General features: G+C 42.3%; 1 protein-coding gene across 3 annotated transcripts; it reads left to right on the top strand.

Annotated features, from left to right (window-relative positions):
* Positions 1-13: 13 nt before the first annotated feature.
* RTCA (RNA 3'-terminal phosphate cyclase) lies at positions 14-8,715 on the top strand. 3 transcript variants are annotated; one of them, XM_053468924.1, is made up of 12 exons: positions 14-30; positions 2,207-2,294; positions 3,255-3,355; positions 3,625-3,768; positions 4,124-4,247; positions 4,329-4,387; positions 4,930-5,071; positions 5,963-6,087; positions 6,680-6,738; positions 7,233-7,327; positions 7,748-7,852; positions 8,346-8,715. In XM_053468924.1, the coding sequence occupies exons 2-12, from the start codon at positions 2,244-2,246 to the stop codon at positions 8,436-8,438; spliced, it is 1,098 nt and encodes a 365-aa protein (XP_053324899.1). In that variant the 5' UTR covers positions 14-30; positions 2,207-2,243; the 3' UTR covers positions 8,439-8,715. The 3 variants fall into 3 exon arrangements, with proteins under 3 accessions (XP_053324899.1, XP_053324898.1, XP_053324900.1); XM_053468923.1 differs by lacking the exon at positions 14-30 and adding an exon at positions 1,699-1,774; XM_053468925.1 differs by lacking the exon at positions 14-30 and adding an exon at positions 1,701-1,774 and having other exon boundaries at positions 2,212-2,294.
* Positions 8,716-15,010: the final 6,295 nt, after the last annotated feature.

Raw genomic sequence — 15,010 nt, 5'->3', positions numbered from 1 at the left:
TCAGCAACGGGGGCGGAGCTTGAGGGGGAGGTAACGCCTGACCTATAAACATTACATTGTGCATAGATAATGATCGCTGTTTTTCTGTAAATTACAGTAAAAGGAGCGTGTTCGTTTCCTTGTAGCTATTTTATTTCATGGGTTGTTGATGCAAGGAACTTACTACCGGAATCTGTTTGCCCAGTAAAAAGCAGGGCACGATACTAAAAGTTCACCAGGTTTTACCAGGAGGCAGCAAAATAGCAGGGGGGGTATCCTTTTTCCCCAGGGTGCCCGTTCTCCATGTTACTGACCCGCCCATACTAAGAGCTACCTTACAGTATCTGGGATAACGCACAGAAGGTCAAGATCAAGTACTTATTTATACATCTAAAATACCCCTGCATCTGCAGTGGTCTTCCTCATGGCACTTATTCCGGCATGGCATGCCTCAGCGGGCACAGGGGCAGCATATCCCTTTGGGGAGTGCTGTTTCAAAAGATTTCAGGGTCTGGCTTCCACTATGGCCCTTTTTAGTGCACTATTGGAGTCACTTGCCTCACTTCTTCACACCGAAAGCACCTCGGGCGCCAAAAACTATAAACATAGAGTTATTTGAGGACAGTGAACTTTTGACAAGAGTTTTAGGTGTCTGACCAGATTTACCAAGACATCTACTACACTGAGTTGGTGATGTTTGAGCCCGTCAGCAGATGTATCTCTACTAGCATTTCAGGCGTTCCAAGCTGGTTCACGTTTGGCTAATTTAAGGGAAAAAAACACGGAATTATCGCCTTCAGGGTATCTTCAGATCCAAGTTAGAGTTGACATATGAGCTGTTGTTCAACCAGTTGGTTCTCATGAGTAGCTGTTGGCTACCCGAAGTCCTTCATCGGGATGTTTAAAGGTTAATTCAAGGTGTGCTTTTGTGGCAAAGCTTTTAGCCCAAAGGCGCATCTAGTTAGACTGGCTTTTTCTCAGTAGGGTTCAACACTATGGAAGGGTATGTTTAAACAGCAGGTTTGGTTCCAAGTGGTAAAAGTAGCTGTCACCATAGCAACCAATGTAATTCCCTGTCGTTTGCTACACTTTTACCACTTTGCACCAGGATTACTGATTACCATACTTGGGAGCTATCAGGCTTTCCATAGCAAGAATAAGTTCGGTTGCTTCGTCACTCACCTTCCCTTTTTATCTAATGTTAGGTTTTTGGATGAAGATGTAATAATATTCAGAGCCAAAAAATCTGCAACAACGCTGAAAATCAGACAGCAGGGGCATATATTTTTTTCATACAACTGTATGCGGTCTACCTGCAATACCACATACGGCCACAAGGGGGCTGTTATACAGCATTTGCACCATGTCCGTATCCTTTCAAGGCTCAGTTTATGATAGTGTATTGGACAGGACTGGTTAGTATACATTGTACCTCCTCTTCTCCCAAACATCTGTAGTGTTACAGTATAACTGGGGCACTCGGCCGGGCTTGCCCAATTCGCTTAACATTACCAGTGTTTAATTTTTATTTGATTCAATGTAACTCATTTTATATTAGAAGCGAGGAGGAGGATGCCTGATCTGTGCTATTTAACCAGCTGCACAGTACTTACGGTAATTTAAAATCAGATCCACTGGGTTTATTGTATAGTGAATGAGTGCACGATATTCTCTCTAGCTGTGATAGGGTTAAATCCCAAACAGGAAGAGGCGGGCAGTGTGTGCGTGGAGCCGGCAGAGGAAAGCCATTCACACATAGGCTGTGTAGTACTGCGGGTTACTAATTGATTTAAAGGTATCTTTAGACAGATGTCATGCGCTGTGAATATCATAGGACAGCTGCTGCACGGGGCATATGCTAAGCTGTATATCATACCGCTCCATGCGCTGGATATACCCACGTATCCTCCGACAGACAGCTGCTATATCCGGTCTGCATGAATAGACAGTATACATATCTAAGTAGTTTGCCGAGAGCCCGTTGCTTGCAGAAATATGTGTATGCGGTTTTATAAATAGTCATATATATGTGAGCTTTTCACATTCTTGTTGAACTACAACTCCCATCATCCTCAGATAGCTACAGGATAAAGTTGGTCGGGGTTGTGGTACAAATGTCAATAACTGCTGAAGGTTTGCATAGCAACCATATGTGTTTATGCTTTAAATCACATGTGATATGTGTCATGGCTGCGTCTGCATCGACTTGACATCTCTCTCTACTCAGTACAGCTTACAGAGTTGGAACGAGACGAGCGAGCAGCATGGCGGAGGAAGGGGACACGGTAGAAATAGATGGTGGAATCATGGAAGGGGTGAGTGGCGTCTGCCGTTGGAGTACAAGAGGTGTATGGGGGCTCCAGGAGGCTGCCTGGGACTTTTTGAATGATCTCTTAGAAGGTGTTGGATTTCCGTTTTAAGTGAGTGTGACGGAGACCCGTACTCGGACTGAGTAGATCCGCTCTAGAGGTCTTCCTTGTCGCTGAAAGCTCAATTGCTCAGGGGATTAACCCTTCATATTCTCCCAAGCGCCAGCCAAGAATTAGTGTAGGTAAAACAGAACTCTGTTTATAAAAGATAGCACAGATATTTATACACAGGACATGATTGGATTAAAGTTATAATCCCATCAACCACCAGACAGCCCGGCGCCTCCATACAGTTCTATGGCCAGCAATGCCCACCCGACTAAGAGTCACTATTTAGGGGTGATCCAGAGGGAGCAGCGTCAATCGCGGGGTACCAATGGAGAGCTCGCTGAGCGACCGCGTCAGAAACTTCCCTCGGAATAGTCCGTGCACAGCCGGGCCAGAGCTCGATAGCCGTGGCTGGGTAAACCCCGGTCCTAAAGATTGGTAATAAAACCAGGGTTCCCGAATGAGCTCTCTCTCTGTAACCACCGCAGAGTGTTGCCCACCACAAGCTTAATGTAACCTCAAAAGAGTGACGTGATGGGACAAAGGTTGCCCTTAGCGACACAGTTGCAATTATCGGCGGGAATCGCTGCGGTTCCTAGATGCCGTACAGTTCCATGAATTTGTGGCTAGGTCCCTGTCAGTCACATTGAACGTATTTCAGCTTGTAGAGCCCCCATAGCGGGCTTGTTCATGGGAGTCTGGTTAGGGCAGACCAGATGGGGTTTCCCGGTCCCGTTACTTAGACATAAGATGACACTGGGCAGGCAGGTAAGGAAATTGAAAATGGTACACGATCAGATAAAGGCTGTCTATAAAATGTGTGTATATGTCTTCTTCATCCTTTTGCGTTGGCTTCAGGGAGGCCAGATTCTCCGTATTTGCACTGCCCTCAGCTGTCTCTTGGGGAAACGCATTCACATCGGAAGCATCCGAGCTGGACGGAGCACACCAGGACTCAGGTGAGATTCCATGGGTACGCGTGAAACAATGATCCGAGTGTACCTATTAATGGGGAAATTACAAAAAAGTTTACAATATTGGAAAAATCTACCATTTGTGTTATTGTGGTGAATTTTAATGGAGGCAACGCAATTGAAACCTTTTTGATTGTATCACAATCTTACATCTGTAGTCTTGGTGACAACAGAATCCAGTGTGCGGTGTCATTAAAGTCCAGGTACAGCTATGTCGTCTTAAACTAGAATCATATTTTATTAATGTTTTTCAGACCACAGCATTTGTCAGGTTTGGAGACTGTTCGAGATCTGTGTGCCGGGCAGCTGGAAAATGCAGCGATTGGATCCACTGACATAACCTTTACTCCTGGGAAGTTAAAAGGAGGAGCACTGACTGCTGATACAAAGACAGCGGGGTGAGTGTGTGTAATGTATGATATGGATATAGGTGCTAACAAGAAACCTGAAGCTCCCTCATTGGGTGTGGGACATTTAGAGCCTAAAAGACATACCAGCTCACTTCAGCCTTGGTCGTCATCAACCTCCTAGCAGATGTGGTAGAGGTTAATACAATGGGGGAATTGAACATGCATGATAGACATATAGGGATAGACATAATGTATTCTTATCTTTATAGATTATACATTCTTGGCTGCATCAGCACCAGGACAGAGCTGCCAGATGCTTTCTTTGAGTTCTAGAATTCATTGATTTAAAGCTCATTTTTTCCATTCATGTATCCCATATTTCGTACCTTAAACCTCATTTCAGGAGTGTATGTCTGCTCCTTCAAGTCTCTCTACCCTGTGCTTTGTATGCCGAGTCTCCTTCCGAGCTGGTCCTGAAGGGTGGCACCAACGCAGAGATGGCACCACAGATTGATTATACCACAATGGTAAGCATGTATTTTATGCATATACAGTATATGTTACCAATAATGTGTGTAATATTATGGATTTCTTTCTACACGCTGCAGGTTTTCAAGCCAATCGCAGAACACTTCTCCTTCAAGTTGGACTGTGACATCAGACGAAGGTAATCGCTTCTTTTTTATATATATATATATATATATATATATATATATATATAGATATAGATTATATATATATATATATATATATATAGATATAAATATGTATGTTTGATGCTTCCTGTGTACAGGAAAGATACATTATTTATGGACAACAACTTAAGTTGACAAATGAGAAGACCCTACACATGAATCTGCGTTTTTGTGGTGAATGAAATTAAAAAGGGTTTAAGGTGACAACCAATGAATCTGTGTTCAGCAGAGCCAACTAAGTCTTTTTGTGCAGGAAACAGTTTTTTTTAGGTTGATTCATGTGAATGAACAGTGTGGGTCTGTGAGTTGAAATGTCTTGACTCTAGTATGTTAATCCTTAGGAGAATTGTTATTGTATTCTTTAATCTGAAGGTTTAGCATTTGATTTTAAAACAATATCTGTGGCAACAACCTATCAATGCCAGCTTTTGTGTCGCATGACAATTAAGCATTCCCAACAAAAAAGCAAAACAGGGAAAGGCAATGGTAATATCTTTTATGTATTTCCTTGCAGGGGGTATTACCCACGTGGCGGAGGGGAAATTCTTGTGAGAGTTTCACCCATCAGGGGTTTAAGTCCTATTAACCTGACCGATCGAGGCACCATCACTAAAATCTATGGACGGGCGTTTGTGGCTGGAGTTCTTCCCTATAAGGTCAGTTTGTCTGAATGGATTTATTGTTCTTAATCAGAAGTATTTACACCTCTAACATACATTCATTGACATTCCCACTCATTCATCAAACAGTGACAAACTCTCTCAGTTGTTGTCCGCTTAATGTTAAACAGAGGTGGTGCTACGGTATAAGCAGATTAGACAGCTGCTGGCAGTGTTCTTCATTTTCCCCCATGACCCAGTACAGTAATATCACATACACTCCCAACCCTATTTGTGTGGATAAAGATGATGGTGTCAACTTTTAGGCCAACAGGGCAAGCCCCGCCAAGTGGTGCATAAAACACATTTGGAAGATAGTATTCAATGAAATGTGATTCTTATTTGTATTTCATCACCACGGACCTTCTTTGTAACAGAAATTATAATGTTAAGCTGTAGCATATAGTGCAGTGCTCAGTAGAGTGTGGACGTGGTCCTCCTTGCATGACCTAGGACTCTGGTCTAAAAGGCACCTTCAAAGGACATTAAAGCAATGAAATGCATGTTCCACTTAAATATAGGGTATGTTTTTTTCTTAAATAAACCTGTGATCAGAGGTATTGTGTGCCTTAGTTTTTTGGGGGGTTTTTTATCTTTTTTTTAGTGTCTCCTCTAATTTGTTCTATGTAGGGCCCTTGAAAACCTCCTCATGGGGTGTCTCACCTGTACGCTATACAATGCAGCACTGAGAACATAATCAGTAAACTCCTATTATAATCGGACACTGCTTTCATTCACACAAAGCAATAATATTTTCTGCTCTATGATAGACATGGAAATAATTGTCAACAAGACATGCAAGTTAAGAAATAATGGATAACATGGAAAGAGGGTCCCAGCCCTCAGAACGTTGCAGTTTACTGTGTATTTCTCTTTTATACTTGTCAGGTGGTGAAAGATATGATTTCTGCAGCAGTGAGATGTATACGCAAAGAGCTGAGGGATCTGTATGTAAATATCCAAGGTGTACAGGAACCCAGCGAGAAGGCGGTGGGAAATGGCAGCGGGATCATGTGAGTAGTGAGGATGGTCCAACCAAACTAGTACGAATGGCATCGTTGAAATGACACCAGAATGCCAACAGTCCTGAGTTTGCTGGGGCTATCAGCAAATGTCCTGTTTGTTGGAGATCGGGCAGCTTTGCATGCATACCGTTTTAAGGGCAGAGCATCCTGGGATATCATGCTGATGCCCTAACATTGTAGAAGGGCTCACATCATGATGTCTTGGCACCAGTAACGACGGTGTTTTTTTGTGTAATGGAACACAGTAGGATTCTAATATGTTATTGTCCTGAGGTTAACAGACACCGTATTTGTTCGAATATAAGACAACGTTTTTCCCAGAGCAAATGCTATAAGACTAAGATCCAGATCCCCAGCAGCGCTGCAGGACACCTGTATCCTCCTCTCTGGCAGCCTCTTTTTTTTTTTTGGGGGGGGGCGTCTTATAATCTAGCATAATGTGTGTATGTTAAGAAGCCAATGTATTATAGTACAATGACAGAACTACCATCTCACAGGAATCAGAATTGTAAGAAGAATGTATAGATTAGATAATAAAGTCTTCATTACTGTTTAACATGTTCTTTCTCCTTTTGTGCAGCATTGTTGCCGAGACTTCCACAGGCTGTTTATTTGCAGGTTCTGCGCTTGGCAAGAGAGGTAATGGTTACTAATCCCCTCGCCTGCTGTCATGTATTTGTTTTTTTTAGTGTTTCACTCGTTAAATGATATAAAGGTTCATACAAGTAATTTACTTGTAAATATCCAGTTTTATACCAATCCCCTTTGCGGTTACTGGAACTTGTAAAATGTATGCAATATATCTATTTACGCTTTCTTCTGGTTTGCTTCCCTTTAGCCTCATACCTGTGTCAAAATACGTCCCTTTTCACTGGATTACATTTCAGAGTTTAAAGTCCCCTTATTAGTTTATTTATGTATTGCTGATGAATATCATTCAGTGTTTTTTAGATTTAAATAGCATAAAACATATTGTGTCTAGATGCGTGAAGAGCACTGATCCACTCCCAGCTCCCGTTGGTAAAAAATGAATGGCTTCAATAATTCTACAATACAGGCAGTGTTAGGAACCCAACTGGAATGCTTCTTCGATTTTGTGGCTTTGAAATCGTTCAGTAACAATGTTTTCACAGGGGTTACTGCCGATCGAGTTGGAGCTGAAGCTGCTGATATTTTACTCCGTAATCTGCGCCATGGAGGCTGCGTGGATGAATATCTACAGGATCAGGTACACAAGTGGAAAGTGCCCGATAACAGTCTGTATTTAAAAGGGGGGTGTCTACAAGGTATACTTTTAAGTGGCCTGGCTGCCTTAGATGTAATTCCGGCATGAAAATGTACATCTTATTTGGGCTCCGCTCCAGAAGCCAGTGGGTACTCGGCATGGGAGAACTTTGCAAAGATGTCAGGTGTTTGGTAAGCTTAATGAATCCACCCTGTGCAGTGAGTAGTATGCCCTTACTACACCTTCAGAAGCTAGTAGTAAACTTACTTGGGGCTGCATTAGATTGCTAGCCGTCTACTTTAATTTCGTATAAATGGGTATTCATGCTGTATATGTGATGACCGACCACGTGTCTTTTATATCTTTTCCCATGTGTATGTATAATCTGGATTGCTGCGCCTCCATTTCTTTGCTGCTGTGCAGTTGATCATTTTCATGGCGCTGGCGGATGGTGTCTCCTTGCTCCGAACTGGTCCTGTGACCTTGCACACTCAGACTGCTATTCATTTTGCAGAGACTCTAACTAAGGTGAGACACAATAAAAATTCTATTTGGCTGCTATTTTGTGTAACAGAGGGTTTTACATTAATTAATTGCTTGCCACAGAAAAGGTAGCCCCCAGCAGCAGCTTCCCTACTCCTTTATGTGCTGACTGTTCTTGCCACTGAGTATTTTTGTTGAAATCAATGGAGGCACTCTAAGAAGACCCCCGCCTGCAGCATTCCCCAAGCCATCACTTGTACACAGAAATGTGGGTCAACACCTCTCCTGTATGGCATATAGCTGGGGTGCAAATATTGAAAAATGCATATGTGGAGTGCAGAATCCCCCCCCCCCCATGTATTTGCAAAACGGGCAAGAGAAAAAGTGCATTTGATGGCAGGAGTCTATCCTTGCAATGGATCGTATAGGGATAAACAGTCAGACTACTAAGCATGGTTGATATTGTCATTGGATGTCCTAGAAAACGTGAGACACCATCACGGTATGTAAATGAAAGGCTTTGTTTTTTACCCCACAGGCAAGGTTTAATGTAAAGAAGTGTGAAGATTCAGACTCTGACAGTTATATAATTGAATGTCGAGGAATTGGCCTCCAGAACAAGAATATGTGAGGCTTAAAGGTCAGGATGGCCACAGGAAGCCCGAGTCCACCGTGGGGGTCTCCCACGGCACAGTATGGCACACCAGGAGCAGCGCATGGTCCGATGAGGACAGCATAGAGGAATCATAACCTCTTCCTACAGGGTTGGTTTCTGTTATAGTCTGAGAGCTAATCAGACGGTTTGTGTGCATGGAAGCAAGTTTCAGTTAACCTTATTGCACTGAACAACGTGTGACATTCTACAGTCACATTTGTGCCTCCAAATAAAGTGGCGGTGAATCAAATAATGGTAATCTGTTGCTTTATTTATATGACCTGCCATGCAGTATCTAGGCTGAGACATCATTTTTTTGGGAGTCAAGGTTTTTCAGATGCAGATTTGAAATATGTTCTGGGAAATGTCTTTTGTGGTGGTCGGCTTTCAAGCGGATCCGATGCGTGTGAGTTGTGCTTATGATGAATAGCCTACCTTGTTTATTTTATACAATAAAGTGTATAAGCTGCATATGCTTCACACTAGAGGACTGCATCGGGTTGCGGGTCCCATGGGACCCGTCAAAAAACTTGCAGGTGCGGGTGGTCAGACAATGTACCTGCGGGTCCCAGTAATCCCGCGCACTCCCCCGCTTCCCCTGGGTGGGACAAGAGAAGAGATGCTGTGTGCGAGCAACGGAAGGCGGGAGTGTCTGCAGTTCAGGTAAGGGGGTGGGGGAGTTTGTATGAACGAGTATGCGTGATTGAGGGAATGAATGAGTGCCTGTGAATGAGGGAATTAAATTCTTCACGATCTCTAAAAGCTGTGACAGAATGTTTGCAGGAGCGGGCGGAATTGGACACATATGTTGCAGGAGTGGAACACACACATTGCAGGAGCGGGCGGTAATGGTCAGAAATTCAGCGGGAGCGGGATTAAGAAAACAGTCCCACGCAGGGCTCTACTCCACACCATAGCAATCATGAGAGTCTGAAAATAAGGTGCCTTCTCAAGGAGAACTTCACCCATCACTAAAAGAGGACTTTGGAATCAGCGTTCATGATGTTTGAAAATTATAATCTGCCTTTATTCAAACTGAAATCAATTCACCAGTCCATTGGCTCATTCTTCCCAATATTCAGCCATTTTTGAATTTTCCTATTGTTTAGAATACTTAGACGCGTAGTAAATGAAGGCAGCAATGTACCTAACTAAATGATGCAATAAGCGTTATTCTCTTAATATTTCAAAATGCAATAAAAGGGACACTTTTGCTTTGTGAGGTGTGAGTTATGGGTTGAGGTTGAGGCTTTACTGGAAGTTTTATGTGACTTTATGACCTGCTTATGGCTGTTTATGTAATCAACGCATTTACATGCAATATATGTATGCCACACAATCTGAGCTCCAAGGGAGGGAACAAGAAAAACTTGATTTGGGTCCCAAAAAGGGACTGACCCTTCTAAAAAGAGACACTTGGGAGGTATTTCATAAAAAAAGTTTGTGCTACATTTACAAAAGTGTACATTTAAAAAGTGTGAGTTATGTAACTATATTTCTTTACATATAGCGTGCAAAACATGAATACATTTGATTTGAAGACTACCAGTGAATTTAAGAATAATAGGTGTTTTCTTGGTGCTAAAATGGGATCATGAAAACACTGTGGGGATGCTACCACTTGGGGGCAGTATAGAAACACAAGAATAGGCAGAGGTTATTGATCCCTGTCTGCGCCAATGTGGAGATTAAAAGATTACTGCGGCTCTCGTTGAGCCATGCCTCACTAACTAGGCCTCTAAATCCCAGGTTTGTTGTTTCTCCCTCCTACCCGCGACTTCACTATAATACGCCGTCTACAAGAAATTCCGCTAGGTGCTTCTGTTACACCTGTCAGCGCCTTTTACTGTCCATGGGCATACGTTGTACAGTCTTCAGTATCCTCCTGAAAATAATAACATAATTACACATAACTATGCTGTGTAATAATGCAGAACTCGCCAAAATTCAACGAGGAACATTTAGTTCTGAAGGTAAATATCTGTAAAGCGTGGGTTGGTTTAACCCGGCGCATTATACATTTCCTTTATTATAACTCTTTGATGTGAGAGATCAATTTCCTCCCTTACTACGACATACTTCCTGCGTTACTTTTCATCTTTTGTCCTGTAGTGAGCTTCCAACCGGTGCTGGAGACAAATAAATATTTACCTGGAGAGGCTCTGCTGGATGGCGGAGGTGCCTTTGTTTCATAATATATAAGTAGCAATAAGAGTAATTAAGGTGGTTTTGTACCTTAATAATCATTTACTGCAGTTAAGTTGTTTTATCACAAAAAAAAACATAATACAATAATAAACTGACTCTAATGTTAAAATTTTAAACGCAACATTGACATTTTTTTAAAAATATTAGTAAATAATTTGTAATGACGCATTAGGTATGTGAGTAATATATACTTAATGCTTTTGCTTAAATCTCAATAATTACCTAAATGTTTCACGCAAAGGCTCACCATGATCCCGTGGCACTGTGAAGCTTGTTATCGAGACCTGGAAGCCTCCCGAAGAGCTATTATGTCACACGCAACACATTTAATAAAGAGGCCGCAAATGGCATCCAATGTCCCTTACGCAAGCTGCATACAGCAGAAGAGAAATATTTTCGCCAATGCACCCCAATACAATATGGAGGGGTTCTGATGTCATTGTTTGCGATTACCGCCTCGTTTAATCTGAAGTCTGGTTGGGAGAGGTGACACTGGAGAGCTGTGAAGAAAGGACATCTGTGCAAAATATCAGATTTATCCTACACACTGCTACATACTAGGGCAGGGGCGTCCAAAGTGCGGCCTTCCAGCTGCTGCAGGACTACATCTCCCATACTCCTCAGCCAGCCCCTTAGCTGAAAGAGCATTATGGGAGATGTAGTCCTGCAGCAGCTGGAGGGCTGCACGTTGGATGCCCCTGTACTAGGGACATAATACTAGGTACCCTACTGACCGTGTAACTTTACCAACATGGAATAAAAACTGGTGGGATTTCCCATTAAACGTATATGTCAAAGCTCTTCTATTGCAAAGATGATGTATCCCAGCAGGCAGCTGATCTCTCCTATCCAGTTTGATTGCCACTCGACTGTTTTGGAAATACAGTGCGTCTATGGCTTTTTGGAATTTCATTAATGTGCGTGTAGCTGTCCCATATTATACTCAAATGACTTGAAAGCACGCAACAATACTTCATTACATTAACTTGAACAGAGACTTATCTATTTACAAAAAATTTAGTTGAACTTGAGTACTCTCAAGTTCCACCCAACTGATTGCAGATGTATCATTGAGTATGTTGAGTTGGGCATGCAAGCAGAATTCACCAAAATTCAATCAGGAGCATTCAGTGTTGAGTAGGCAGCTGAGTTGCTTGTAGAATTTGGCAATGATATTCAGTTGAATTGAGTTCTCTCTGTGGTTGTGTTATGTTGGAATTGTTTGTCACCTCAACAGCCAACTCAACCTATGTCAAAATGCTATGATTCATTTTCGTAGGAATTCTCTGAGAGTTGGCAGTGGAGTTGACTTCAACTGTGCTCCAGTTGACAGACGATTTTAGTAAATAGACACGTTGCTCAATTTCACCCAGCGTTATTGAGTTTGTTTTAGCAGTTCCACTCGATCGTCAGCTTGATATTTTGGAAATAGATCCCTCTCTGATAGGCATAACCTGGAGACTGGTGGGAGCAGTGGGGGACTTGTAGCTGATCAACATCTAAGAGGCTTCTGGTTGCTACCACAGCTCTATGCCAAGGTAGGAGAGCAGTAGCCTCCCAGGTTACTGTCAATATCAATTCCCCATCACTATGATACATTCCCAGGACGTTAACATGTGAAAGCAACAGTGGTGGCTGGAACATCACACCTACTCTTTAAAGCCGCACACACCTCAACATCAACCAGCTCTTCATTCCATTAATACGTTTTTATTTTCTTTCTCGGAAACACTAAGTTTCGCAAAACCTCTCCTTTTGAGGACTGTCTGATGAAGAGACAAAATCGGAATATGTCACTCTGCCAGCTTGAATGACAATGACAGAAGCACAATAGTCTATGAAGCCTCTCCTTGAAGCAGGCAGACACGAAAAGATCTATGATGTATGATAGGGTTGCTGCCCAATGCATCATGTAACATAATGAGTCCTTCCGTGCCTTTAGCCTTTATGGTTCCACACCCTATCCTTTATTATCTGTCCACTTGTATAGTTTGTCCCAAACTTTTCCGCACCAACAGTTTCCAGGGAAGCTGCCTGCCACTCCCCGAGTTCCTTTGTGCAATCATGTATGGTATATCAGAGACTGGAATGGTGTTATTTACCTTTAAACAAACCCTTTCTATGCCAGTTGTTTGTATTATCGCCATGGACTCTGGTACACATATAACGTAGTGCTAGTCCAAAGAGCAAATGCAAGGGTTAACCCTGTGTATGACACTCCGGGAAATAATGTTTGTGAGGCTTGCTTCCCTCGGTTACCATGTATCTGAAGTTGTACTGATAATGATATCACGATGTTTCTTGAACCTTTTAAAAAACGTGAACACAATTCAAAGTATTCACAGATTATTCAAAGGAACAGAATACGTTCCTCACTTTTAGTATTCTATTGTTTTCCATAGGTCGGTGGTCCCTATCTTTATAGATTAATAGGGGCCAAAAGCAATTGTGTCATCTAATTATATCACCTCCTGTGGGTCCAAAATATGCAAATTGGAGCATTTAAAGCCCATCAAGCAAGTAAAGAGTTAATTAAAAATCTGTTCTGTGCCGGTATATTGCAGTCTCATTAAATAGCTATGAATACAATTTTATGACCTGAAACTGCCAGGTTATGGAGCAGTAACAGTAAACCTGGAACTCCAGCAAACGTGTGTCAGGTCTGAAACCTGCATATAAATCTCAGCACGGGCATCTTCACACGTTCAGGTAATGGGAAACACCGTGTTATTATCCGTGTAACTGCTGTGTATTCAGAAAGAAGATTTCAATTAGTTTCAAACAGAATTTTTACAGTGAGCCCATAATTATAGGTGTTGAACCACTGATGGGGTCCAGCTAAATTGGCCAAGCTGCTTGAGTACTTATTTGAGCAAAGCCATGCCAAATTTTCAGATGAGCCCAAGTCAAAGTTCTTTTAGGCCACAAATATCTGGTACGGAAAATCATAGAAGAACAGAGCAGAAGAACGTGAAGCACAAGGTGAAGAAGGTGGAATTAGCCTTTAATGACCGGCCGCACAATGGCTCAGCACGGATCTCCAAGTATAGTGGGTAGCCATGGTCCCAATTTCCAAATCTCTACTGTGTCAGGGAAGTGGTCGTAGATGCAGTTCCTGGAGGTCTATCAGAGACATCCGTGTCCATAATTATATTCCTATGTCCCCTTACAACCCTATTGTGTTAGTGAATCTGGGGTATGACTTCATCTATAACTCTTACTAAAAAGATTAACAAGAGTTTTGTCTATGACACAAGTGGTGGATTTAATACAAGTAAATGACGAAGGCATATTCATGTACCTAATTGAAAAGAAATCTATTCAGTACCGTTTTATGTTCTTAAAAAGTGTAACATTTGCATAAGTCTTCTTCCCTCCTTAGGTTAGTTTAGGTAGTTTAGTTTATTCCAGTAAAACCACAATGGGTATGGCATTATACCTTATACACTGCTTTGTTAGTGTTTTTTTACAGACAATAGGAAATATAAGCAGTAGGCATTGAGGGCTCTGGTCATAACAATCAAAGAAATTTCAACGTATTAAGCAGAAAAGCACCAACAGGCATCTATAGATGATGTTAAGAAGAGTTGTATTGGCTCATTCAACCTGAAACTGGCATTAAAACCCTAAGATTCCTGGTGAGACGCTGTGATTGCCGGTCAGTAGTATGTCCAGCCCTACACAGATTCTTGAGCATAGAGTTACTCTTCTCTCTCTCTTGAGATCTTTGAAAGACGACTCCAGTTTCTGCTTAGTTGAGGCTGAAGTTCCAAAAATAGTGTCAGGCTGCTGTTGGAGACACAAAGTTCTTCTATAAGGGACACTGGAGTATAAAACCACCCGAACCCAAAAGACCTATATGAGGTAGGAGGAGTAATGAGAATGGGATTGTTCTTGGTAACGGCAAGAGACTATGTTTGGCGCCAACCACAACAAATCTCACAAGTTATTAACAAATTGCATTGTGAATGTGGGCGGTCATGCTGTAGGTGAGACGGTAAAGGTCTCGGCAGACTGATGCAAACCCTCACATTGTTTCATATTGGAATTATGGGTAATAAAATACCTGGGGGCTCTTTGGGTTTGTATCGAATCTTTACTTATGTGCCAGTATTGGTTGTTCGTACGGACCTTTAACTACTGGAGTGGGGAGACCAGTGGTCTCCCCTGGCCAAGTTGCAGCACCAGGATTTTAAAAGTCTGTACAAGCGACTCTATTGGTCACCAGCAGGGGGCTGGTCTGCCATCAACCAATGAAGTGCACTTGAACTTCATTGGTTGATGGTAAAGGAGGCCCCTACCGGCAACCAATAGAGTTGCTCGTAAGGACCTTTCAAATC

This window comes from Spea bombifrons, chromosome 6, assembly GCF_027358695.1.
Source record: "Spea bombifrons isolate aSpeBom1 chromosome 6, aSpeBom1.2.pri, whole genome shotgun sequence".
Classification (NCBI taxonomy): Eukaryota; Metazoa; Chordata; class Amphibia; order Anura; family Pelobatidae; genus Spea; species Spea bombifrons.
Note: the sequence above shows the minus strand (reverse complement) of the source record. Positions and strands in the feature narration are given on the sequence as shown.

What these genes read in the sequence shown, in the direction of transcription:
- RTCA (XM_053468924.1), top strand. Translation starts at nt 2,244, where the DNA reads ATGGCGGAGGAAGGGGACACGGTAGAAATAGATGGTGGAATCATGGAA. An exon ending in GCTGATACAAAGACAGCGGG is followed by an intron (nt 3,769 to 4,123) that starts GTGAGTGTGTGT and finishes ACCTCATTTCAG; the next exon opens with GAGTGTATGTCTGCTCCTTC. An exon ending in TTGCAGAGACTCTAACTAAG is followed by an intron (nt 7,853 to 8,345) that starts GTGAGACACAAT and finishes TTTACCCCACAG; the next exon opens with GCAAGGTTTAATGTAAAGAA.